At 45.1% G+C, this 25,063-nt stretch overlaps 1 protein-coding gene across 1 annotated transcript; it reads right to left on the minus strand.

Moving 5' to 3' along the window:
* Positions 1 to 1,543: 1,543 nt before the first annotated feature.
* LOC121538456 (calcitonin gene-related peptide type 1 receptor) lies at positions 1,544 to 21,730 on the minus strand. The gene is made up of 13 exons (XM_041846481.1): positions 21,697 to 21,730; positions 16,778 to 16,832; positions 16,538 to 16,688; positions 12,081 to 12,188; positions 11,839 to 11,951; positions 11,584 to 11,675; positions 11,129 to 11,255; positions 10,770 to 10,923; positions 3,768 to 3,828; positions 3,500 to 3,566; positions 3,167 to 3,385; positions 2,996 to 3,037; positions 1,544 to 2,819 (listed from the first exon to the last, which is right to left on the minus strand). The coding sequence occupies exons 2-13, from the start codon at positions 16,826 to 16,828 to the stop codon at positions 2,556 to 2,558; spliced, it is 1,449 nt and encodes a 482-aa protein (XP_041702415.1). The 5' UTR covers positions 16,829 to 16,832; positions 21,697 to 21,730; the 3' UTR covers positions 1,544 to 2,555.
* Between the last annotated feature and the right edge of the window lie 3,333 nt (positions 21,731 to 25,063).

A 25,063-nucleotide genomic window follows, 5' to 3' on the forward strand; every position in this document is an offset into this window, starting at 1 on the left:
TATAATACAGTGGCTTGCGAAAGTATTCACCCCCCTTGGCATTTGTCCTATTTTCTTGCCTTACAACCTGGAATTAAAATGGATTTTGGGGGGGTTTGTATCATTTGATTTACACAACATGCCTACCACTTAGAAACAAACAAGAAATTGTGAAACAAACAAGAAATAAGACAAAAAAACAGAACTTGAGCATGCATAACTATTCACCCCCCCCAAAGTCAATACTTTGTAGAGACACCTTTTGCAGCAATTACAGCTGCAAGTCTCTTGGGGTATGTTTCTATAAGCTTGGCACATCTAGCCACTGCGATTTTTGCCCATTCTTCAAGGCAAAACTGCTCCAGCTCCTTCAAGTTGGATGGGTTCCACTGGTGTACAGCAATCTTTAAGTCATACCACAGATTCTCAATTGGATTGAGGTCTGGGCTTTGACTAGGCCATTCCAAGACATTTAAATGTTTCCCCTTAAACCACTTGAGTGTTGCTTTAGCAGTATGCTTATGGTCATTGTCCTGCTGGAAGGTGAACCTCCGTACCAGTCTCAAATCTCTGGAAGACTGAAACAGGTTTCCCTCAAGAATTTCCCTGTATTTAGCGCCATCCATCATTCCTTCAATTCTGACTAGTTTCCCAGTCCCTGCCGATTTAAAAACATCCCCACAGCATGATGCTGCCACCACCATGCTTCACTGTGGGGATGGTGTTCTCGGGTGATGAGAGGTGTTGGGTTTGCGCCAGACATAGTTTTCCTTGATGTCCAAAAAGCTCAATTTTAGTCTCATCTGACCAGAGTACCTTCTTTCATATGTTTGGGGAGTCTCCCACATGCCTTTTGGCGAACACCAAATGTGTTTGCTTATTTTCTTCTGGCCACTCTGTTCTGTGGAGTGTATGGCTTAAAGTGGTCCTATGGACAGATACTCCAATCTCCGCTGTGGAGCTTTGCAGCTCCTTCAGGGTTATCTTTGGTCTCTTTGTTGCCTCTCTGATTAATGCCCTCCTTGTCTGGTCCGTGACTTTTGGTGGTCGGCCCTCTCTTGGCAGGTTTGTTGTGGTGCCATATTCTTTCCATTTTTTAAATAATGGATTTAATGGTGCTCCATGGGATGTTCAAAGTTTCAGATATTTTTTTATAACCCAACCCTGATCTGTACTTCTCCATAACTTTGTCCCTGACCTGTTTGGAGAGCTCCTTGGTCTTCATGGTGCCGCTTGCTTGGTGGCGCCCCTTGCTTAGTGGTGTTGCAGACTCTGGGGCCTTTCAGAACAGGTGTACATATACTGAGATCATGTGACAGATCATGTGACACTTAGATTGCACACAGGTGGAATTTATTTAACTAATTATATGACTTCTGAAGGTAATTGGTTGCACCTGATCTTATTTAGGGGCTTCATAGCAAAGGGGGTGAATACATATGCACGCACCACTTTTCCGTAATTAATTTTTAAAAATTTGTTTTAACAAGTTATTATTATTTTTTCACTTCACCAATTCGGACTATTTTGTGTATTTCCATTACATGAAATCCAAATTAAAATCCATTTAAATTACAGGTTGTAATGCAACAAAATAGGAAAAACGCCAAGGGGGATGAATACTTTTGCAAGGCACAGTACATGTATCCTCTTTGATTTTTCATATATTGTGTATAGCAACTCAATAAACAAGATTTGTATTTGTAAAACCGTAAGAAAATAACACTGGATAAAAAAGTGAGTCTTGGGTGTTGTCAGACATAGGGCATCCCCACATCACTGAATCATAGGTTCTCCCATTAGAGTTTCAAAGCACACAGACACCCTTTTCCTCATTGTGTTGTATGCCTTATTCACTGTCACAGTCATCTTACTTGCCTCTGAGAACTCAACATTCAGCAGTCAGAACTATGCCAAGTCATTTCATGGTTCTAAAAAGGCAAGCTTATGCAACACACAATTCAATAATAAGTTCCACATCATTAAAGTGACATCAAAAATACGGATCCAAATTTCAACAATATAAGGAGTGTCAGAGTGAAATAAACTAATGAAATATAAGAGTGCTTATATACTGTACAAATGGTACAATAGGCCTACAGAAAACGATTACATCAGACACTAATCCGCATTGAAGGCCAAGATCAAATATTGCCAGAGATAGCCCTCTTCATTGGATCCTTGTATCACTGGATTTGTTCCATAATGTCTTGTGTCTAAGGCCAACATGAGCAACAGTGAGAAGCTACAGTGAAATGTATATACATCTGGGGTGAATACTTGTCAGCAAGGTTTCAACTGGACCCTATAAACTGCTCATTCATTATCAGATGTGTGTATATGTGTCTTTGTCTGTGTTGTTATGTTGTGTGTTTGTGCTTGCATGTGTATCTTGTACACATTTGTGCGGATATTCTTACCACGTGTGTGTGATCCAACATTTACGGTGACGCAAGAGGTCATGACCCCCTTTTTCTGCTCTGACCAATTGTCTGTGGCCATGCTGTGAGTTAAGTGAGCCTGTTTGTGACCAGCATAACGTGATGATGCCTATGGGAAGGGACAATGCAATGCTCTCAGATGTCAGTGGTCTCCAGGATCCTGGGCGTGTCCATCTCCCTAGTGGTGCAGCGCTTGCCGTTGCTCTGTCCATTGGCTCGGTAGTGCACACTACCACCTGGCTTAATGATGGTGTCCTCCTCAGAAGCGGTGAGCTCCAGGCTGACTGTAGCACGACTCATCTCAGTCACAGAGGAGTTGGTGTTGTAGTGGGAGTAGGAATCTGTCCATTTCCACACCAGCTTGGTCTGGGCCCATTTCCTCCTAAGACATGCCTGCACCTGTGGAACCAAAGACAGAGTGGTTTAAGAGCAACATAAATGCGAGCTTGAACCTTATCAGTAAATACTGGCAAACAAATATATAGAGAATTCTTGAATGACATAATGATTCTATTTCTAAATGAAAAGATAGACTCAGGGTAATCATCAGCCTTTTAAGAAATGCTGGCACTTACCTCTGCATTACAAAAGCAGAATATAATTGCGACCAGGAGTCCCTATAAAGGAATAATTATTCAGTGAACATTCCTCCAGATTAAACATTCTGTAATGGCCTTATATCTCTTGTGGATATTGGGTGTTGAAAGGTTATATCACATTTGCTTTTAATAAAAAAACACCCATACCTGGAAATGTGCAAAGATGTTCATGATGAACTCGTAGATGGCCCTGGCCTTTCGTCCCTCTGGCCTCCAGGGAACCAGGATGAACTGGGCTCCCAGCAGAGGTATCAGGATTAGAGTGGCTCGCACAGCCTTCATATAGGCATTGGACTCTGCACTGTGGGTCACCTGCAGCTTGGTGATCAGCACACGCACTATGTTGAGTAGGAAGAACAGGTTCACCTGGAGACGGCCAGAGAGAGGAGCAGAGGAGGAGGGATAGAATTTGAGCACACTGTACACTTTGGTTTCTGTTTTTGTTACATATTTTTTATTGTTTTTGTAGTGCAGACTAACCAGCAGGGCAGCATGAACAGGGCCATGGATGATGTAGAGCAGGTGTGTGTCTGAACTGATCCAGCATCTGGGAGACAAGGAGAGACAAGTCTAAACTCAACTGAGACAGTAAAATAAGATTCTGAGCTTTACTGGGTATTTACAGTATTGTAACTGACAGGATGCAGCATACTAATGCAGTGTACTAATGCAGCATACAGTGCACTGTCAACCTCTGCCACTATTATGCACAGTAGCATATTATTCAGAGGGAGTTGTGACACATTACCTGTCATCATAGAAGAGCCCGCGGGCCACAGCATGTGTGATGGCAGGAATGATGGGGAAGCCTGGGAGAGAGAGAGGAGTCCATGGCTGCAGTCCAAACGCAAAGTAGACAGCCCTCGACCCTAAACCCTCAGCCCTTGAATGACGTTTTACATCGTCACATCCGAGTGTACCTTAAATGTCCCTTGCCCAAGCGAGGAAGAGACATGCAATGTCCTTGGTGGAAATTTTGAAGTTGAGCTTAAAAACACCCAACCTAAAGCTATGAATGTACCTAGCATGCTAACGTAGCTAGCTAGCACTCCTGTCAGGTAGCTAGCTACAGTTACCCATAGATGGCTAGCTAGATTTATAGTTTGGTCATTTATTCCAATACATTTCAGAATTCCGAACAATATGTTTATGAAGCTAACTATGTTTTATAGGCTTCTCACTATGAGACTAAGCCAATTTGAGCATCATTCCCATTTGCCAACGCTAAAATCAATTTCATTTACACTACCGGTCAGAAGTTTTCAAGGGTTTTTCTTTATTTTTACTATTTTCTATGTTGTAGAATAATAGTGAAGACATCAAAACTATGAAATAACACATATGCAATCATGTAGTAACCAAAAGAGTGTTAAAAAATCAAAATATGTTTTATATTTGAGATTCTTCAAATAGCCACCCTTTGCCTTGATGACAGCTTTGCACACTTTTGGCATTTTTTTTTTTTTTTCACCTTTATTTAACCAGGTAAGCCAGTTGAGAACAAGTTCTCATTTACAACTGCGACCTTGCCAAGATAAAGCAAAGCAGTGCGATAAAAACAACAACACAGAGTTACATATGGGGTATAAAAAAAATAACATAAAGTCAAAAATACAACAGAAAATATATATACAGTGTGTGCAAATGTAGCAAGTTATGGAGGTAAGGCAATAAATAGGCTATAGTGCAAAATAATTACAATTAGTATTAACACTGGAATGCTAGATGTGCAAGAGATTATGTGCAAATAGAGATACTGGGGTGCAAAAGAGCAAAATAAATAACAATATAGGGATGAGGTAGTTGGGTGGGCTAATTTCAGATGGGCTGTGTACAGGTGCAGTGATCGGTAAGGTGCTCTGACAACTGATGCTTAAAGTTAGTGAGGGAGATAAGAGTCTCCAGCTTCAGAGATTTTTGCAATTCGTTCCAGTCATTGGCAGCAGAGAACTGGAAGGAATGGCGGCCAAAGGAGGTGTTGGCTTTGGGAATGACCAGTGAGATATACCTGCTGGAGCGCAGACTACGGGTGGGTGCTGCTATGGTGACCAATGAGCTAAGATAAGGCGGGGATTTGCCTAGCAGTGATTTATAGATGGCCTGGAGCCAGTGGGTTTGACGACGAACATGTAGTGAGGACCAGCCAACAAGAGTGTACAGGTCACAGTGGTGGGTAGTGTATGGGGCTTTGGAGACAAAACGGATGGCACTGTGATAGACTACATCCAATTTGCTGAGTAGAGTGTTGGAGGCTATTTTGTAAATGACATCGGCGAAGTCAAGGATCGGTAGGATAGTCAGTTTTACGAGGGCATGTTTGGCAGCATGAGTGAAGGAGGCTTTGTTGCGAAATAGGAAGCCGATTCTAGATTTAACTTTGGATTGGAGATTTTTAATGTGAGTCTGGAAGGAGAGTTTACAGTCTAACCAGACACCTAGGTATTTGTAGTTGTCCACATACTCTAGGTCAGACCCGTCGAGAGTGGTGATTCTAGTCGGGTGGGCAGGTGCCAGCAGCGTTCGATTGAAAAGCATGCATTTAGTTTTACTAGTGTTTAAGAGCAGTTGGAGGCTACTGAAGGAGTGTTGTATGGCATTGAAGCTCATTTGGAGGTTTGTTAACACAGTGTCCAATGAAGGGCCAGATGTATACAAGGGCCAGATGCATTCTCTCAACCAACTTCATGAGGTAGTCCCCTGGAATGCATTTCAATTAACAGGTGTTCCTTCTTAAAAGTGTCATGAGCCCTCTCACTCCACTGGGTTACCACCTTAAGTTGTTTCCACTCTGCTCACCACTCTCTCTCTACTCAGCCTAACTAGCTCCACCTGTCCCTGCTCTGCTCGGCTCTAATTACTCTGCCAGCTGCGCTGCATTACCCACTAACCTCTCCCAGTATTTATAGCCCTGTCTTTCAGCTCTCCTTTGTCAGATCGTCTACAAAGCTCACACCCGAACCTGTGTGCTCGCGCTTTGGCTCACCCCTGTTTGGTGACCCCGGACCTGCCTGATTCCTGGATACTCTTCTGCCCCAGGAGAACCAGACCTGCTTCCTGCCATTACGACTCCTGACTACTCTTCGACCCCGGTAACTCTGACCAGCCTTCTGCCTTGCTACAACGTATTTGGATTTCCCTTGAACTGTACTTCTGCCTGTTTTCATCCGCCCCGTTGTGTCTGTGTTTCCTCCCCCCAGGACTTCTGGACCACCAACCACCGGCGTCATCGGACGCATCGCTGCCACTGGGGGAGGCACAGACCCAGCACATCGGACGGGATAACCCCTGGAGCCTTCACTCACTCCCCTACATCCCTTTCCCCTTAAGTTTAAATAAACTTTCTGGTGTGACGCAATTGTGGTCCTCTTGTCGTCTGTCTGAACCGTGACAGTACGATCTGACCATTATGGACTCAGCGCACACTTCCCCCGACATGGAAACCGAAGAACCTGAGCAACCCACCGCCATGCTACGCCTGGAACACACTGAGAGAGAGCTAGGCCGCATGAGCGGCGACATCACCTCTCTGCTTCAGGTCGGCCACCAACAGCATCAGCAGTTCCAGCAGCACCAGCAGCAGTCCCAGCAGCAGCAACAACAACTCGCCATGATCATTCAACTCCTCACCAACCTGACCCCAGCCAGTCTGCCCACCAGCCCTGCCCCCGAGTTACCTGCCCCGGTCATTGCAGCCGCTGCTCCGGAACCCAAGATTGGAAACCCCGAGCGGTTCAACGGCGATTCTACCCAGGTCCGGCCATTCCTGACTAGCTGCCGACTTCAGTTCTCCTTGCAGCCAAGGACCTTCGCCACGGAGGGGGCTAAGTTGGGTATGCCATCACTCACCTGACGGGCCGAGCTCGACTCTGGGGAACAGCAGAGTTCGAACGTCAAACCCCGCATGTGCAACCTTCGACCTGTTTGCTGAGGAGATGCTGAAGGTGTTTGACCTGGATTCACCAACCGCAGAGGCGTCTCGTGAACTGTTCAGTATTCGACAAGGCAGACGTACAGTCGCAGACCATTCCATCGACTTCCGAACCCTGGCTAGACGAAGTTCTTGGAACACACCATCGTTGGTGGACGCGTTTCTTCCATAGTTTGGCTGACTATATCAAGGGACGAGTTGGTCTCCCAGGAACTGCCTTCCACTCTTGATGAAGCCATCGCACTGACTGTCAGGATCGACAGAAGGATACAGACCCGTCAGTCGTGAGAGGGGGCGCCAAGGTCCACCTACTACCGGCATTCGGAGAGATCCGACTGGGTTCCTGTCATCTACTGCCACTCACCCAGGTCAGCTTGATCAGTCTGAGCCTATGGAGATTGGGCGAGCCTCTCTCACTCCTGCAGAGCGCCAGCGACGCTTCACCTCAAACCTCTGCCTCTATTGTGGAGGTGACGGACATCGTGTGGTAACCTGCCCTTTAAAGGGCCGAAGCTCACCGGGCATAGGGGGAGTCCGGTTGAGTTCAATGACCATCCAGTCCTCCGACCGCAAACCCCCTGCTGCAAGTTCACCTCCGCCTCTCTGACTCAACTCACACCCTGGCTGCTCTGGTGGATTCTGGCGCCGAAGCCAACATAATGGACATCAAGCTGGCACGCCAACTGGGACTGGAGAACCTCCGATTTGACACCTCCTATTCCTGCCCGGGCACTGGACGGACACTTACTCGGATCGGTCACTCATGTCACGGCCCCGGTCTCGATGGGTCTGTCCGGAAACCATCAAGAAACTATCCAGTTTCACCTGCTCCCCCTCTCCAGGCCAACCCCTCATCCTGGGTTACCCATGGCTCCGCCTGGCACAACACCTCAGCTCGACTGGGTGACCGGGGTGATCAGGGAGTGGGGAGAGGACTGCCACCGAACCTGCCTGCTTGCTGCCGCACTACCCCCTCGGCCAGTACCTACTAACTCCGCTCCTGACCTCTCCAATGTCCCAGAATGCTACCATGGTCTCAGAGAGGTGTTTAACAAAGCTAGAGCCACACTCCTCAGATCCGTTGCCAGCTACACTACCGGGGCCAACCGTCGGAGAATTCCTGCTCCCACCTACCATGTTGGTCAAAGGGTGTGGTTGTCATCGAAGAACCTGCCACTCAGGGTGGAGTCGCAGAAGCTGGCACCCTCGGTTCATTGGCCCATTCCCTATCATAAGAGTGATTAGCCCAACTGCTGTCCGGCTCCAACTGCCTAATTCCCTGAGGGTGCACCCCACTTTCCATGTGTCTAAGATTAAGCCCGTCCATGAGAGTCCGCTGGTCCCTGCTGCGCCTTGTCCTCCTCCTCCACGGCTCGTCGATGGTGGTCTGGTTTACACCGTCCGCCGCCTGCTTCGGTCCAGACGGAAGGGGTAGGGGTCTCCAGTACCTCATTGACTGGGAGGGCTATGGACCTGAGGAAAGGACCTGGGTGCCAGCTAGTCGGATTGTGGATAGGACTCTCATCACCGCTTTCCACCAACGGCATCCTGATCAACCTGCAATCCGTAGGGGCCGCCCCAGAGGGATCCCTAACCGTCCTGCCCGCTCGGCTTCCTGTCCTGTGCCTGATCCTGTCTCGGGACCTGTCCCATCTCCCGACCACGGCCCTCCGGCTTCCTCCGAGGATGAGGACGTTCGCTCGGACCGTTCGGAGGAGTTCTAGCCCTCCTCGGCTCCCCTCCTCCCGCCCGGCGTGGTGTTGCTCTTGGGACTTCTGGGGCCGTCCCTTGGGGGGTTCTGTCATGAGCCCTCTCACTCCACTGGGTTACCACCTTAAGTTGTTTCCACTCTGCTCACCACTCTCTCTCTACTCAGCCTAACTAGCTCCACCTGTCCCTGCTCTGCTCGGCTCTAATTACTCTGCCAGCTGCGCTGCATTACCCACTAACCTCTCCCAGTATTTATAGCCCTGTCTTTCAGCTCTCCTTTGTCAGATCGTCTGCAAAGCTCACACCCCGGAACCTGTGTGCTCGCGCTTTGGCTCACCCCTGTTTGGTGACCCCGGACCTGCCTGATTCCTGGATACTCTTCTGCCCCAGGAGAACCAGACCTGCTTCCTGCCATTACGACTCCTGACTACTCTTCGACCCCGGTAACTCTGACCAGCCTTCTGCCTTGCTACAACGTATTTGGATTTCCCTTGAACTGTACTTCTGCCTGTTTTCATCCGCCCCGTTGTGTCTGTGTTTCCTCCCCCAGGACTTCTGGACCACCAACCACCGAGCGTCATCGGACGCATCGCTGCCACTGGGGGAGGCACAGACCCAGCACATCGGGACGGGATAACCCTGGAGCCTTCACTCACTCCCTACATCCCTTTCCCCTTAAGTTTAAATAAACTTTCTGGTGTGACGCAATTGTGGTCCTCTTGTCGTCTGTCTGAACCGTGACAAAAAAGTTTGCGTTTGAGCCAATCAGTTGTGTTGTGACAAGATAGGGGGGTATACAGAAGATATCCCTATTTGGTAAAAGACCAAGTCCAAATTATGGCAAGAACAGCTCAAATAAGCAAAGAGAAACGACAGTCTATAATTACTTTAACACATGAAGGTCAGTCAACACGGAACATTTCAAGAACTTTGAAAGTTTCTTCAAGTGCAGTCGAAAAAACATCAAGTGCTATGATGAAACTGGCTCTCATAAGGACTGCCACAGGAATGGAAGACCTAGAGTTACCTCTGCTGCAGAGAATACGTTCATTAGAGTTACCAGCCTCAGAAATTACAGCCCAAATAAATGCTTCACAGAGTTCAAGTAACAGACACATCTCAACATCAACTGTTCAGAAGAGACTGTGTGAATCAGGCGTTCATGGTCGAATTGCTGAAAAGATACCACTACTAAAGGACACCAATAAGAAGAAGAGACTTGCTTGGGCCAAGAAACACGAGCAATGGACATTAGACCGGTGGAAATGTGTCCTTTGGTCTGGAGTCCAAATTGGAGATTTTTGGTTCCAACCGCCGTGTCTTTGTGAGAGGCGTGGTGTGGGTGAACGGATGATCTCCGCATGTGTATTTCCCACCGTAAAGCATGGAAGAGGAGGTGTTATGGTGTTGGGGTGCTTTGCTGGTGACACTGTCTGTGATTTATTTAGAATTCAAGGCACACTTAACCAGCATGGCTACCACAGCATTCTGCAGCGATACGCCATCCCATCTGGTTTGGGCTTAGTGGGACTATAATTTATTTTTCAACAGGACAATGACCCAACACACCTCCAGGCTGTGTAAGGGCTATTTTACCAAGAAGGAGAGTGATGTAGTGCTGCATCAGATGACCTGGCCTCCATAATCCCTCGACCTCAACCAAATTGAGATGGTTTGGGATGAGTCGGACCGCAGAGTGAAGGAAAAGCAGCCAACAAGTGCTCAGCATATGTGGGAACTCCTTCAAGACTGTTGGAAAAGCATTCCAGGTGAAGCTGGTTGAGAGAATGCCAAGAGTGTGCAAAGCTGTCATCAAGGCAAAGGGTGGCTATTTGAAGAATCTCAAGTATAAAATATATTTTGATTTGTTTAACAATTTCCCCCAAGGAAAACTGGCTAGCACGAGGGCTGAGGGGGTAAAATGAACGTGTTTGGACTGCAGCCCAAGACTGTCATGAGCTTCCATAAGGCCTTCATAGATTACATGATACATAATGTAGAGATATGAAAGCATAGAAGACATATTCAACATTATGTGATAGGGGAAAAGGATGCTGAAACAACAATGAATGTCAGACAGCGGAGCAGAACATAGAGCAGTCAGTCACTCACCCCAACCCAGGACATAATACCAGCCCAGCTGCTGCTCTCCCACAAACACAGCCACGATGATGAGAGTGTGCAGGTAGATCCCCTCACACAGCATCCAGAAGTAGTTGGAGCCAAACATATACTGGTTCAGGACTGTCAGGATCTTGCATCCAATCTGAGAACAACACAGGGACAACCCTCAGGACAGGGGTTGTTTTTTTGTGCAGAACAAATGCAAACTTTCTCAAGTTGTCACTGCCACTCATTGACACACATTGTGGAGTGTAGCACTTCAAAATCTTCACCAACTTCATGAGTTCAACCAGTAGCCATTCATGTTTAGGGTAATCCCCTTGATGGCAGAGGCGTACATTACTTACAGGGTTGCTGGCCCCCAGCTGCTGGTTGTTGGCTACAGCAGAGAGCCAGATAACGGTGCAGATAGAGTTGAAGATAAAGGACAGGAACATGTTCTTATGGAGGGAGATCCTCTGGCAGCTCAGACTCCTAATGGGAGGATTAGAACAGAGGGACACAACTCTAAGGTCATAGGATAACTTTATTTATTTTGACTTGCTATGTCCTTTTGACAATTTTTCACTTTTCCACTTCATGGTGTAGCAATAGTAGTCAAATATTGTGAATTCAAATTGGCAATGTAGGAAGAACCAAATACCTCTGTTTAGAATAGAGGGCTCGGTGTGTAGGAAGAGCATCACGAACAGAATCACTTTGATTAGAGGATGTGAAGTGAAAAGGTACACTGTGACATTCAGAGCACAACGGTAGGCTATCTGCCTCAGTTGGTCCATAGAGGAAACAATGCATGACTCACTTGAAGTAGGAAAAGATGCAGAGTGAGATGATGAGGGATACCACAGACAATCCATGTCCCACAATGGCCAAGTAGTACAAGCTGAACGCAAACTGGGCAAGAAGAGAAGGGAAAGGAAAGAGGAAGCATTAATTCACTTCTTTAACTAAGTGGACACAATATAGAGACGTTGACAACAACAATCACTAAATTGACTCTAATAGAAATGTGTTAGCCACTGTCAGAATTGCTAAACTACTTGGCTTAGAAGTATACCATCAGTTTGTCCTTGGTGTACATCTGACACTGGGTGTAGTTGGACCAAATACGGTTGCTCTCAGGGTGACGAAACCACTGTCCATCCAAGTTGCACACTTTGGTCGCTTTCTCTGTTTGAATGGACACAGGGAGAGGATGGATGTCACATAAAACATTTCAGGTAGGGCATCATCAGTATATAGATCAAGTCAGTTGAATTGTGATTATGAATGAGATGTGTGGCTCACTGGCTGGCTCACCTGAGGGGTCAAAGTCCTGGAAGTACTCAGGGCAGAGCTGCGTGGCCGTGCCAGGGGCAGAGTCACTCCAACACAGCCAGCCATCCCACGTGTGGTTACAGAATGTGCCTGCAGGGGGCAAAGAGGGAGGAGCAGCTGTTTGCAGTGTATTATAGTAATGCAACCGTTTAATGTTTCAAAATGTTTAGGTTCATTGCCGTAGTTAACTCTGAACTGTGTATTATATCATGGACATATACAGGTAGAGTGACTTATGTTACTTATATTAGTGATCAAAGAACAGTTCTAAAAACCTAGGTATAAATCTTTCACACTCATTTTAAAATACTGTGTTGGGTCGTTTTCTAAGACAAACTGAAAACAACAGTCTCTTATTTCCTTTGAATGTGACGCAAAAGCCAATAGAGAAATGAAAAACAGATGGGAAAAACAAACACCTAGAATGTCCCTTCAAAATGAATGATATAAAACAGCTGAGAGAAACAGCTACATATGCAAACACATATAACTTTAAATACATTCCTAGTAAACAATACAAGGAAGTCTGTGTCCAGGTTGTTGCATGTAGGGAAATACAGCGCAAAATAGCATTTCAAAGGCTGTTATTTACTGAGCTCCAGTAACGGGGGCAGCTTGGAGACAAAGACCACTTCCCTCCTTTCAGACCTGAGGTTAGTCACTTCCCTTCTCGCTATTTCTCTCCTGACCTGCACTACTCCTCCGCTCTGCTATTATGCGTGCGTGAGTGTGTATGTGGGTGCATGTCAGTGGTGGTCGGTGCCATTTATTTTTTATTATTAACCTGTATTTAACCAGGAGAACCCATTGAGACCAGGGTCTCATTTCCAATGGTGCCCTGAGAACAACAGTTAAGCAATGTGAACAACAATTCAAGCATGATCACTACAAAATTACAGTTAAAACATTTCAAATAGACTACATTCCGTTCAAAAGGGCAGTAGAAACAAATATATACAGTCAATCAAAAAACAAGTGCAGTTTTCATTGGTCACATTTTTTATCAGAGCCCTAAATTCACCTTTTGTGACCAAAGAATCAAGTTTTAGAGTGCCCTGTAGGTCATTCCAGGACGGAGGGGCATAGTAACTGAAAGCTGTCTTCCCTAACTCAGGAGACCCATGGAACCTTTAGTACTAACCGGTCTTGAGAGCGAGTCTTATAGTGCTTTCTATACAAATAATAGCCAATGTTGGGCTCTTCTTTTAGTCAGAGACTCCTAGCCAACAGAACTATATAAGAGATAAAGATGCGTACGGAATTCCCACCAGTGATAAAATGCAAGGCTGAGTGGTAGACTGAATCTAGAGGTTTTAATACAGAGGCTGCCGGGTGCATGTAGATTGTGTTGCCATAGTCAATTACTGGGAGGAGTGTCTTCCGTTACTCGCAACTTTTTAGTCAGCTTATCAATGTGTGTTTTTATAGGACAGCTTATCGTCAATCCAAATAACTAGATAATTATAATGGGGGACTAGCTCAATTTGGGCTCCTCTCAAGGTACAGATATGCAGGTCTTTAGGATAAATGTATCAACAATTAGCACTAATTTAAGATTGGTGAGCAATTCTTGAATTGAATCAAAGCCACGCTGAAGGTTGTGAATGGCCTGCTGCACTGAGGGGACACAGGAATAAATAACTGTGTCATCCACATAGATATGTAAGCCCCAGTTATTATTATTCAGGGACAAACCAAAATTATTAATGTAAATAGAGAACAGTAAAGGGCCTAGTATTGAGCCTTGTGGCACTCCTTTGGTTATGTTCAGAACATTTGACTGAACTCCATCAGCAGATATACACGGACTTCTGTCATGCAGGTCATTTTTTAACCAGACGCAGGCCGCTTGGTCTAGACCAACTTCAGATAGCCTCCGTAGCAGGAGTGCATGATCAACTATATCGGATGCTTTCGACAGATCAATAAAAAGGGCAGCGCAGTGCTCTTTCCTGTCTAGTGTGTTAACTACGTAATTTACGACTAGAAAAGCATTTGAGATGGTGCTGTGTCCTAGCCTAAAGCCTGACTGGTGAGCATTCAGAATACATTTTCTATCAAAAAAGGACAGCATCTGAGAATATACCAAGTGTTCAAATATTTTGAGATTGGGCAATAATTATTAAGATCGCAAGGATCACCACCTTTGTGGAGCGGGAGAACAAGGACCGCCTTCCACACCTTAGGAATAATACCCAAGAGAATGGATAGATAAAAAATATGTGTCAAGGTGCAGCAAGCCGTGGAAGGCATGGGTAAAGCATGTCTGCCCCAGTGGATTTTTTTACATAAATAAGAGAGCGTCCAGAACTTCCCTAGTAGTGAGTTACAGAAGAGAGAACAGTGGGTCACCATTTACATTACATTAGCAGGCAAGTTTGTGATTGAACAGTGATGAGCTTTCAAATAAATGGCCTGCTGCAATAAAATGTTGGTTAAACACATCAGTTATTTCAGTTTTGTCTGTAATAGTATTGGAGTTAAATAGAACCTCATTGGGCAGAGAAGTGTGGCTTCTTTTTTGCGATTTAATAGCCTTCCAAAACTTAGCTGGATCTCCACGAGGGCCAGAAATTAAATTAATGAAATGGTTTGATTTATTCCTTTTTATGGAAGCAGTACATTTGTTTCTAAGTTGTTTGGAGGTGAGCCAGTCTGCAGAGCATCAGTGTGTCTGGCTTTAGACTAGGGAGATTTTTTTTTTTTATGAGCATGGCCTTATTTCTATTACAGCATATTGGATGACTGTCATTCATATTCCTTTCACCCAGCTCAATGTAACATCGATAGGTTTAGGCTACTACATGATACTCGAATTTGCCCTCTACCCATCATGAGGTTACTACAACCTAGACTACAAATTAAAGTTTATAACATAGGTGCACAGGTTATGAGACAAGTTGGAGTAATCTAGGTGACAGACAGTGACACATTAAATACCGCCTTGTACACTCTTGCCTGCATCTAGCTGATCTGCGGTGTAATCATTAGTCCAAACAGTTGCAAAATTAAAACAAGTTCAACTAGGTCCATCCCCGTTCTCGTTCCGTTTGCTTCCGTTAAACGTTGTGCAACAGAATCGGCGGAATGAATACACCCCTTTTTTATAGCACTTTCATAGCAGCCACATAAAGCATCATCACTTCGATAGTATAATTCCTTCTCACATCTACATGCTGGACTCTTCTCACCTTTTCCCTTTGATTGTGGATTTCAGTGCACAACACAACAAATTGTAATCAGTAACATAACTTTTGGATTACCAAAACTCAGTAATATAATGTGATTACTGTCCCCTTAAGAGGCATTAAAAGAAAAGAAAAAGGATCCATCAAACACACTTGGTGTGTCATCATAGTGGTCTCTGACTTGTGGTCAGACTCGCTCAGGTGGAACAAACTTAAACTTGCGCCTTTCTTCAATGCTGAATTGAACAAACATCCTTTCTGAATTTAAAAGTAATCCAAGAAGTAATCATCTAGTTTTTTTTAAGTATCTGTAATCTGATTACAATATTTGTGTGTGTAATGTAACTGACTACAGTTCGTTTTTTGTAATAACAGATTACATGCAATCAGTTACTCCCCAACTCCACAATCCAATCCATGTGTACAATCACACAGAACAGTGTACAGCAAGCAGTTTAGCAGTTACACTGGCGGGGCCCAGTGGCAATACATTTATAAAAAGGAAAGCTTACCTTGCGTTGCAGTGTTGGATAGCCTTAGCGAGCAAGCTAACATTAATAGCATTCCTCTCTGTTTAAGTCAGGTTGTTGAGTAGGCTAAATTAGCTGCATTAGCTAGCTAAGTAAGTGAAAGGTAAACTAAGAAGAACAAAAAAATACAACGAAATATAGCTAGCTCTCTCTCTCTCCTGCTTCTCCTTAATTTTTGAATAAAGAATTGTTCAACTATTGTCTTTCTCTCTCTTTGAGTCAACTACTCACCACATGTTATGCCCTGCAGTGCTGGCTAGTTGTAGTTTATGCTTTCAGTACTAGATTAATTATCTGATAATTTCATTGGATGGACAACATGTCAATTCATGCTGCAAGAGCTCTGATAGGTTGGAGGATGTCCTCCGGAAGTCGTCATAATTACTGTTTAAGTCTATGGAAGGGGCGTGAACCATGAGCCTACCAGGTTTTGTATTGAAGTCAATTAACCCAGAGGAGGATGGAAAATAGCTGTCCTATGGGTATACCATGGTGCTACCCTAGAGAGTGCTGTTGAGGCTACCGTAGACCTTCATTGCAAAACAGTGTGTTTTAATCAGCTATTTGGTGACCTATGAAAATATTTAGTATTGTTTTTATCTAAAAAGGACAACTTTTTTAATGTTTCACTATTTTTATTTGTATGAAATTCACTGAGTTGGATGGTCCGTCCCTTCCTCCTCTGAGGAGCCTCCACTGTTGCATGTGTGTAGTGCCTCACCATCTTCATTGCGTGGTGAGTCATGGATAATCTTTAGGTAGCACTCAAACTGAGCTGAGAGGATCTGGCTGCGGGTCACTGTGGTTGACACAGGCATGATAGGCACCTCCTCTGATTCCAGCATGTCCCCCACATCTTCACAGTGGCACACCTGTTGGATATGTTTAACAGACCCTTTTCAGTTTCTAATATGATAAAAACACACATACACACACACATATTGTGTAGTCTCTCTCTCACCTCAACTCCCAGTAGTAGCATCGGAAGCCATAGTGCTGGGATCCTCCACATGGTTCTATATGGGTCAAAGAGAGGTGTTGCCAGTGAGCATCAGTGAACTATGGCGAGAGGAATCACAAGCATGGAAATAACATAGGGGAGCGAGGGGCTGTATTCCTAACTGTGGGATATACTTCTTGTGGTTTGGTTCACGGTGGGGATTATTAGCAGCAATAGCTCCCTTTTGAATGGACCACTCAACAGCAATTGGCCATACTAGGAGGAGACAACAAAAATACATGCTTGTTTCTGATTCTACTGTCTGTCTTTGCACTCGCTGAACATGCAGCGCAGTGTGTACAAGTGTCTCAGAACAGGATGTAAACTCTCAACAGGAGGTCACAGCACCGCAGTCGTTCCACTCAAGGTCAGGGAACATGCATATTTACAATGCCAGCAGGATGTTTATTTGATTATGGTTGAAATTTGAAACTGGAAAAACGTGAAGTATAACACTAGTCTCCCATCATGAAATCCAAATGTTAATTGACTAACCCAGTTTAAAGCACAATACAATTCCTGCTGGAACAGGAACCTATAAGTATATTGGTCTTTGAGTCGTATGGGACATATGAAAACATATTTTTTGTGAGTTATGAAAAAATGATGAGTGTAAAACATGAGCAAAGGGAGTGAAAGACAGGAGGAAAAGAGAGAGGGGATAGAATATGGAATGCTGTGGAGCTTTGGGTGAAGACGGTTAGTAAGGGAGGATGAGTCACACACTTCCCCTATCTCACCCCCCCTCTCTCCTTCTTTCTCTTTCTCTCTCCTTCCCTCTCCCTCTCTCTCTCTGTCTCTCTCCCTGTCTCCTAACCTCAGTTAAGAGTTATTTGGAAATGTCATCACCATCAATGGTAACACAGAGATGGGTGTGGATCACAATCTCAGGAAGGAACCACAACATCTTATTGTGGTTCTGCTCTAGATCTCTTGTAAACTTTGACCTTTTGTCTGTGGCCCTGTGTGTGGAATACAGAGATATACTGTAAGTGAAGGAGGGAGAGTTAGACAGTACAGAGGCATAACACCAGCCCCATGGCTGACCCCTATGGCAGGACAATACACAGAGGCACACGGTTGGCCCAGAAATACAATACACTGGTGTAGTCTATACATTCTTAGAAAAAAAGGTGCTATCTAGAACTATAAAGGGTCATTCAGCTGTCTCCATAGGAGAACCCTTTGAATAATCATTTTGGGTTCCATGTAGAACCCTTTCTATGGGGACAGCCGAATAACCCTTTTTTTCTAAGAGTGTTTATACAGTGCATTTGGAAAGTATTCAGTCCACTTGACCTTTTCCACATTTTGTTACGTTACAGCCTTATTCTAAAATGGATTAAATGTATGTTTTTCCTCATCAATCTACACACAACACCCCATAATGACAAAGCGAAAACAGGTTAAAATTTATTTTTGCAATAAATAAATAAATACGAATCAGAAATATCTTATTTACATAAGTTTTCAGACCCTTTGCTATGAGACTCGAAATTGAGCTCAGGTGCATCCTGTTTCCATTGATCATCCTTGATATGTTTCTATAACTTGATTGGAGTCCACCTGTGGTAAATTCAATTGATTGGACATGATTTGGAAAGGCACACACCTGTCTGTCTATATAGGTCCCACAGTTGACAGTGCATGTCAGAGCATAAACCAAGCCATGATGTCGAAGGAATTGTCCATAGAGCTCTGAGACAGGATTGTGTCGAGGCACAGATCTGGGGAAGGGTACCAAAAAATGTCTGCAGCATTGAAGGTACCCAAGAACACAGTGGCCTCCATCATTGTTAAATGGAAGAAGTTTGGAACCACCAAGACTCTTCCTAGAGCTGGCCGCCAAACTGAGCAATCAGGGGAGAAGGGCCTGAGTCAGGGAGGTGACCAAGAACTCGATGGTCACTCTGACAGAGCTCCAGAGTTCCTCTGTGGAGATGGGAGAACCTTCCAGAAGGACAACCATCTCTGCAGCACTCCACCAATCAGGCCTTTATGGTAGAGTGGCCAGACGGAAGCCACTCCTCAGTAAAAGTCACATGACAGCCCGCTTGGAGTTTGCCAAAAGGCACCTAAAGGACTCTGACCATGACAAACAAGATTCTCTGGTCTGATGAAACCAAGATTGAACCCTTTGGCCTGAATGCCAAGCGTCATGTCTGGAGGAAACCTGGCACCATCCCTACGGCGAAGCATGGTGGTGGCAGCATCATGCTGTGGGGATGTTTTTCAGCGGCAGGGACTGGAAGACCAGTCAGGATCGAGGGAAAGATGAACGTAGTAAAGTACAGAGAGATCCTTAATGAAAACTTGCTCCAGAGCACTCAGGATCTCAGACTGGGGCAAAGGTTCACCTTCCAACAGGACAATGATCTTAAGCACACAGCCAAGACAACGCAGGACTGGCTTTGGGACAAGTCTCAATGTCCTTGAGTGGTCCAGCCAGAGCCCGGACTTGAACCCGATCGAACATCTCTGGAGAGACCTGAAAATAGCTGTGCAGCGACGCTCCCCATCCAACTTGACAGAGCTTGAGAGGATCTGCAGAGAAGAATGGGAGAAACTCTCCAAATATAGGTGTGCCAAGCTTGTAACGTCATACCCAATAAGACTCGAGGCTGTCATCGCTGCCAAAGGTGCTTCAACAAAGTACTGAGTAAAGTGTCTGAATACTTATGTAAATGTAATATTTCAGTTTTTTATTTTTAAAACATTTGCAAAAAAATCTAAAAACCTGTTTTTGCTTTGTCATTATGGGGTATTGTGTGTAGATTGATGAGGGGAAAAACATGTGAATCCATTTTAGAATAAGGCTGTAACGTAACAAAATTTGGAAAAGTTCAAGGGGTCTGAATACTTTACAAATGCACTGTAGGGTCCTCTGTCTTCAATGGCTTGTCACCTGACCAAAGTCCCAGAGGGAGACACAGGGACACGGGTGTCACACGTGTTCAATAGTGTTCTCATCCAAGACAATACAACACCCTTTCACAATCAAGCCATGTTCCCAATCCCTTTCCAGCAGCAAAACTACTATTTGCCTCCTATACCAAGGAAAACAAAGTGTAATGAGAACTGTAATAACAGTCTGGTTGTTTTCATGAACTGAGTAGTAATGAGCAGAATATTACATCCTGAGGACATCAATTCATCAGACATGTTTTAGAGAGAGAGAGAGAGAGAGAGAGAGAGAGAGAGAGACCCCGAGACCCTGAGGAGACTGCTAGGCCTGCGGGGAACAATGTCCAACACAAAATGTTTCCATGGAGGGACAAAAAGATGAACACGCACATCACTGAGAGGTGAAGGGAAAGACTGAGTCCTTTCTACACTATTGACAGGCAGTGATGTTTCTATTTTCTTGTACCTTTTATCCCTTTTTCTCCCCCAATTGGTAGTTACAGTCTTGTCCCATCGCTGCAACTCCCGTACGGACTCGAGAGAGGCAAAGGTCGAGAGCCATGCGTCCTCAAAAACATGACCCTGCCAAGCCGCACTGCTTCTTGACACACTGCTCACTTAACCCAGAAGCCAGCCGCACCAATGTGTCGGAGGAAACACCGTACAACTGGCGACACGAGTCAGCGTGCATGCACCCAGCCCGCCACAAGAGCGCGATGGGACAAGGCCATCCCAGCCGGCCAAACCCTCCCCTAACACGGACGACGCTGGGCCAATTGTGCGCCGCCTCTTGGGTCTGTAGTGACGCCTCTAGCACTGCGATGCAGTGCCTTAGACCTCTGCGCCACTCAGGAGGCCCTTTCTTTTTTCAATAGGGGTTTCATTCACTCAGATCAGTCTATCATGTGAGTGACACCCTTAACTTTCTCCTTTCATGAAGGATAAAGGTAATCAGTAAACATCATGATCACACAACCCTAGATAATGGAGAACAACCTGAAAATGTCCTTTTGATGCACTATAGCTCTAGCATAGTGGTCAGAGGATTTTCTGCCAACAACAGTTTTTTCCAGTTAGAACCCTTTTGGGTTCCACGTAGAACCCGTTTGTGTTCCATGTAGAACCCTTTCTACAGAGGGTCCTCTTATGGGGACAGCCGAAGAACCCTTTTACACGTCCCGTGTAGTTCAGTTGGTAGAGCATGGCGCTTGCAGGGTTGTGGGTTCAACTCCCACGGGGGACCAGTATATAAAAGGTATGGAAATGGATGCGCTCACTACTGTAAGTCGCTCTGGATAGGAGCGTCTGCTAAAATGTAAATGTCCGTGGATTTTCTGCCAACTACACAGTTTTAAGTATGAAATACAATGCTTAGTTGAGTAAATCTTGTTAAAAATGTTTGTGTTTTTAACGTCACTGTAGTTTATCTGTGAACAAAGCTGATTATTGTGTCGTTCAAATCAAATCAAATTGTATCGGTCACATACACATATTTAGTAGATGTTATTGCGGGTGTAGCGAAATGCTTGTGTTCCTAGCTCCAACAGTGCACTAGTATCTAACAATTCACAACAATACACACAAATCTAAAAGTAAAAGAATGGAATAAAGAAATATATAAATATTAGGACTAGCAATGTCGGAGTGCCATTGACTAAAATAGAGTAGAATAGAATACAGTATAACAAAAAATGTATTTGTCCTCAGAGGGGGGGTTAATAAAAATATATAAAAAATACAGTATATACATATGAGATGAGTAAAGCAGTATGTAAACATTATTAAAATGTCTAGTGTTCCATTATTAAAGTGGCCAGTGATTCCATGTCTATGTATATAGGGCAGCAGCCTCTAAGGTGCAGGGTTGAGTAACCGGGTGGTAGCCGGCTAGTGATGGCTATTTAACAGTCTGATGGCCTTGAGATAGAAGCTGTTTTTCAGTCTCTCGGTCCCATCTTTGATGCACCTGTACTGACCTCAACTTCTGGATGATAGCTGGGTGAACAGGCCGTGGCTCGGGTGGTTGATGTCCTTGATGATCTTTTTGGCCTTCCTGTGACATCGGGTGCTGTAGGTGTCCTGGAGGACAGGCAGTGAATATTAATGTGTGTCTAACAAGTCTGGGATTTTTTTCCTTTTCAATTTCATTTGGCACCACATTGAATTACCCCAATTAACAATTATTGATTCAAACACATGCACGGTGTTTGCTATCAAAGCATTTGAATTCCTGTAGACCAGACAAAGAGGCCTAATTAGGCTATGAAAAATATCAAGACCAAGAAAGAAACTGCAAAAGAAAGCCTTACTCAAGCTGTTTCATTTGTTGCCAGAAACAAAGCTATGACTCATGAACTACAACAGCATGGGTAGAGACCCATTTGTCTATTGTTATTGTACTGTTCTGTGTTCGTTGCTTGATGTAGAGAATCGAGGAAGAACGGGAAAAAAAAGATTGAGGCCATGCTGTGATTGTGAACACCCTTGACTTATATAAGGACGAGAAAGACATTTCCAGAGGGCACTGCCTCCTATCATTACCCTGACATGGAAGGGAAGAGTAGTCTGTTTGGATATGTGTCTATGGCCAACATTACAGGCCCCCTACTCTGAGTCCTAATCGAAGTTCAGCAGAATGTCAACTCAGAACACAATACACCAGAGATGGCGTTAAGAAACTCACATCCCTGGTCCAGCATCCTAGGTAATCAACATATTTAAATATGAAATTGGTACTTATACTAATAGTTTATGCAAAATTTAGATTTACACTATTTACATTGATTTATTCACTGGTTTGCACACTATGACAAAAATATTTAGAGGTATGACTATTTAAAACTGTAATTACTGCTAGAAACTGTCCCTTGACAACCACTCAGGAGGCTCTTCATTACCACTCAAAGAATTCATGAAGCTGTTATTCCAGTCCAAGTCTTTTAAGTCTGACTCACAGAAATGTATTCTGTGTTCTAAGCTTTCAAAATACTTTTACTTGTTTTGATTATCTTCTTGGGTTACATATAGCCCTGAATAGCACTTGTGCACTTTCATAGATTAATGAAAATGTACATTTATACTTTCATAAATGTATCCATGTGCCATTAGAGTGTAAAAAAATACAGATGTGGTTGCAGTGTGTCTTCCCACATGAAAAAAATACAACAGTTTTCTATAGTAAAATGTAGTATACTGTAGAATACTATACTACACACTGTAGTAATCAAGTCAAATAAAATGTTATTGGTTGCATACACATGTTTAGCAGATGTTGTTATTGCAGGTATAGTGAAATGCTTGTAATGTAGCGAAATGCTTGTAAAAACTAGTATCCCTCGATCAAGTGTAGTACTTACTATAGAATGTAGTAGTATTCTGTAGAATAATATAGTAAATACTACAGTATTATCAGCTAAAACAAACTCTGTAGTAAATACTAAAGTAATGTCGGCAAAAACACTACAGTCCGCAAAAACATATTTTTTTTTTACTATAGTAAATACTACAGTATTTAATTTGCATATACCCTGCCCATTCCCCTCCCTTGTATCGCAATTTGTGCCACCCATAAGTGAGAAACCTAAATGCCAAGTACATATACATAGATTAGAAATCACTGGCCACTTTAATAATGTCTATGTCAGGGCGTGCTGTAGGTGCAATGGTGGAATCAAACGCAGGACTCAGAACGATATTCCAAAGGCTTGTATTACTGCCCAAACTAAGGCAAAAGGACAACTTTGCCCGAAGGCGAAAAATACGCACGAAGGCGAAAAGTAACAGCGCACAAACAGGTGCGACAAATGGTAACTGCGCACAAACAGGTGCGAAAATACTCCAGCGCAGTGGAGAGAAGCTCAACCGAGCAATACACACAACTGACGGAAAATAATTACACACAACACTAGACAAACACAACGAGAAACTTATAGGACACTAATTACGCCAAAACAGAAACAGGTGTGGAAACAAACAGACAAAAGCAAACGAACATGAAACATACAGCGGTGGCAGCTAGAATTCCGGAGACGACGAACGCCGAAACCTGCCCGAACAAGGGAGAGAGGCAGCCTCGGCCGAAACCGTGACAGTACCCCCCTTGACGCGCGGCTCCAGACGTGCGCCGACTCCGCCTCGGGGACGACCAGGAGGACGCGGAGCAGGGCGCGTCGGATGCCCCGATGGAATTCCGTCAGGAGCGACGGGTCCAAAATGTCTCTCCTCGGCACCCAGCACCGCTCCTCCGGACCGCACCCTCCCACTCCACTAGATACTGGAGACCCCCATCCGACGTCTCGAATCCAAAATGGACCTCACGGAGTACGCCGGTACCCCCTCGATGTCCAATGGGGGCGGAGGAGTCTCCAAGATCTCATTTTCTTGGAGTGGGCCCGCTACCACCGGCCTGAGAAGGGACACATGGAACGAGGGGTTAGATACACTTATACTCCACAGGTAGCTGTAATCTATAACATACCTCGTTCAACCTTCTCAGGACTTTAAACGGCCCCACAAACCGCCGACCCAGTTTCCGACAGGGCAGGCGGAGGGGCAGGTTTCTGGTAGAGAGCCAGACTCGATCACCAGGTGCGTACACCGGTCCCTCACTGCGGTGGAGATCAGCGCTCGCCTTCTGACGTCGGAGGGCCCGCTGCAGGTGGACGTGTGCAGCGTTCCACGTCTCCTCCGAGCGCCGCGCCCACTCATCCACCGCAGGGAGCCTCGATCTGGCTCTGCTGCCAGGGTGCCAGAACCGGCTGGTAACCCAACACACATTGAAATGGAGTTAGGTTAGTGGAGGAATGGCGTAGGGGAATTCCTGGGCCATCTCGGCCCAGGGAACGTACCTTGACCACTCCTCCGGCCGGTCCTGGCAGTATGTTCTGAGAAACCTACCCACATCCTGGTTTACGCGTTCCACCTGCCCATTACTCTCCGGGTGGTAACCCGAGGTGAGGCTCACCGAGACCCCCAACCGCTCCATAAACGCTCTCCAGACTCTGGAGGTGAATTGGGGACCCCGATCAGCCACAATGTCCTCGGGTACCCCGTGAGTGCCGGAACACATGGGTAAACAGTGCCTCGGCAGTTTGTAGGGCAGTAGGAAGACCCGGCATGGGGAGCAAACGACAGGCCTTAGAGAACCGGTCCACAACGACCAGGATGGTAGTATTCCCTTGGGAGAGGGGGAAGGTCTGTTATAAAGTCCACCGAGAGGTGGGACCATGGTCGTTGTGGAACGGGCAGGGGTAGCAACTTACCCCTAGGTAGATGTCTAGGCGCCTTACACTGGGCGCACACCGAGCAGGAGGAAACATAAACCCTCACATCCCTTGCCAACGT

The sequence above is a fragment of the Coregonus clupeaformis genome, chromosome 24, assembly GCF_020615455.1.
Source record: "Coregonus clupeaformis isolate EN_2021a chromosome 24, ASM2061545v1, whole genome shotgun sequence".
Classification (NCBI taxonomy): domain Eukaryota; kingdom Metazoa; phylum Chordata; class Actinopteri; order Salmoniformes; family Salmonidae; genus Coregonus; species Coregonus clupeaformis.

Excerpts from the sequence above, each read along its gene's own strand:
- LOC121538456 (XM_041846481.1), bottom strand. The coding sequence starts at position 16,828 with ATGTGGAGGATCCCAGCACTATGGCTTCCGATGCTACTACTGGGAGTT. Across the intron at positions 16,689-16,777 it reads TGCTACTACTGGGAGTTGAG|GTGTGCCACTGTGAAGATGT; the intron begins GTGAGAGAGAGA and ends CATATCCAACAG. Across the intron at positions 10,924-11,128 it reads AGCTGGGGGCCAGCAACCCT|ATTGGATGCAAGATCCTGAC; the intron begins GTAAGTAATGTA and ends TGTTGTTCTCAG.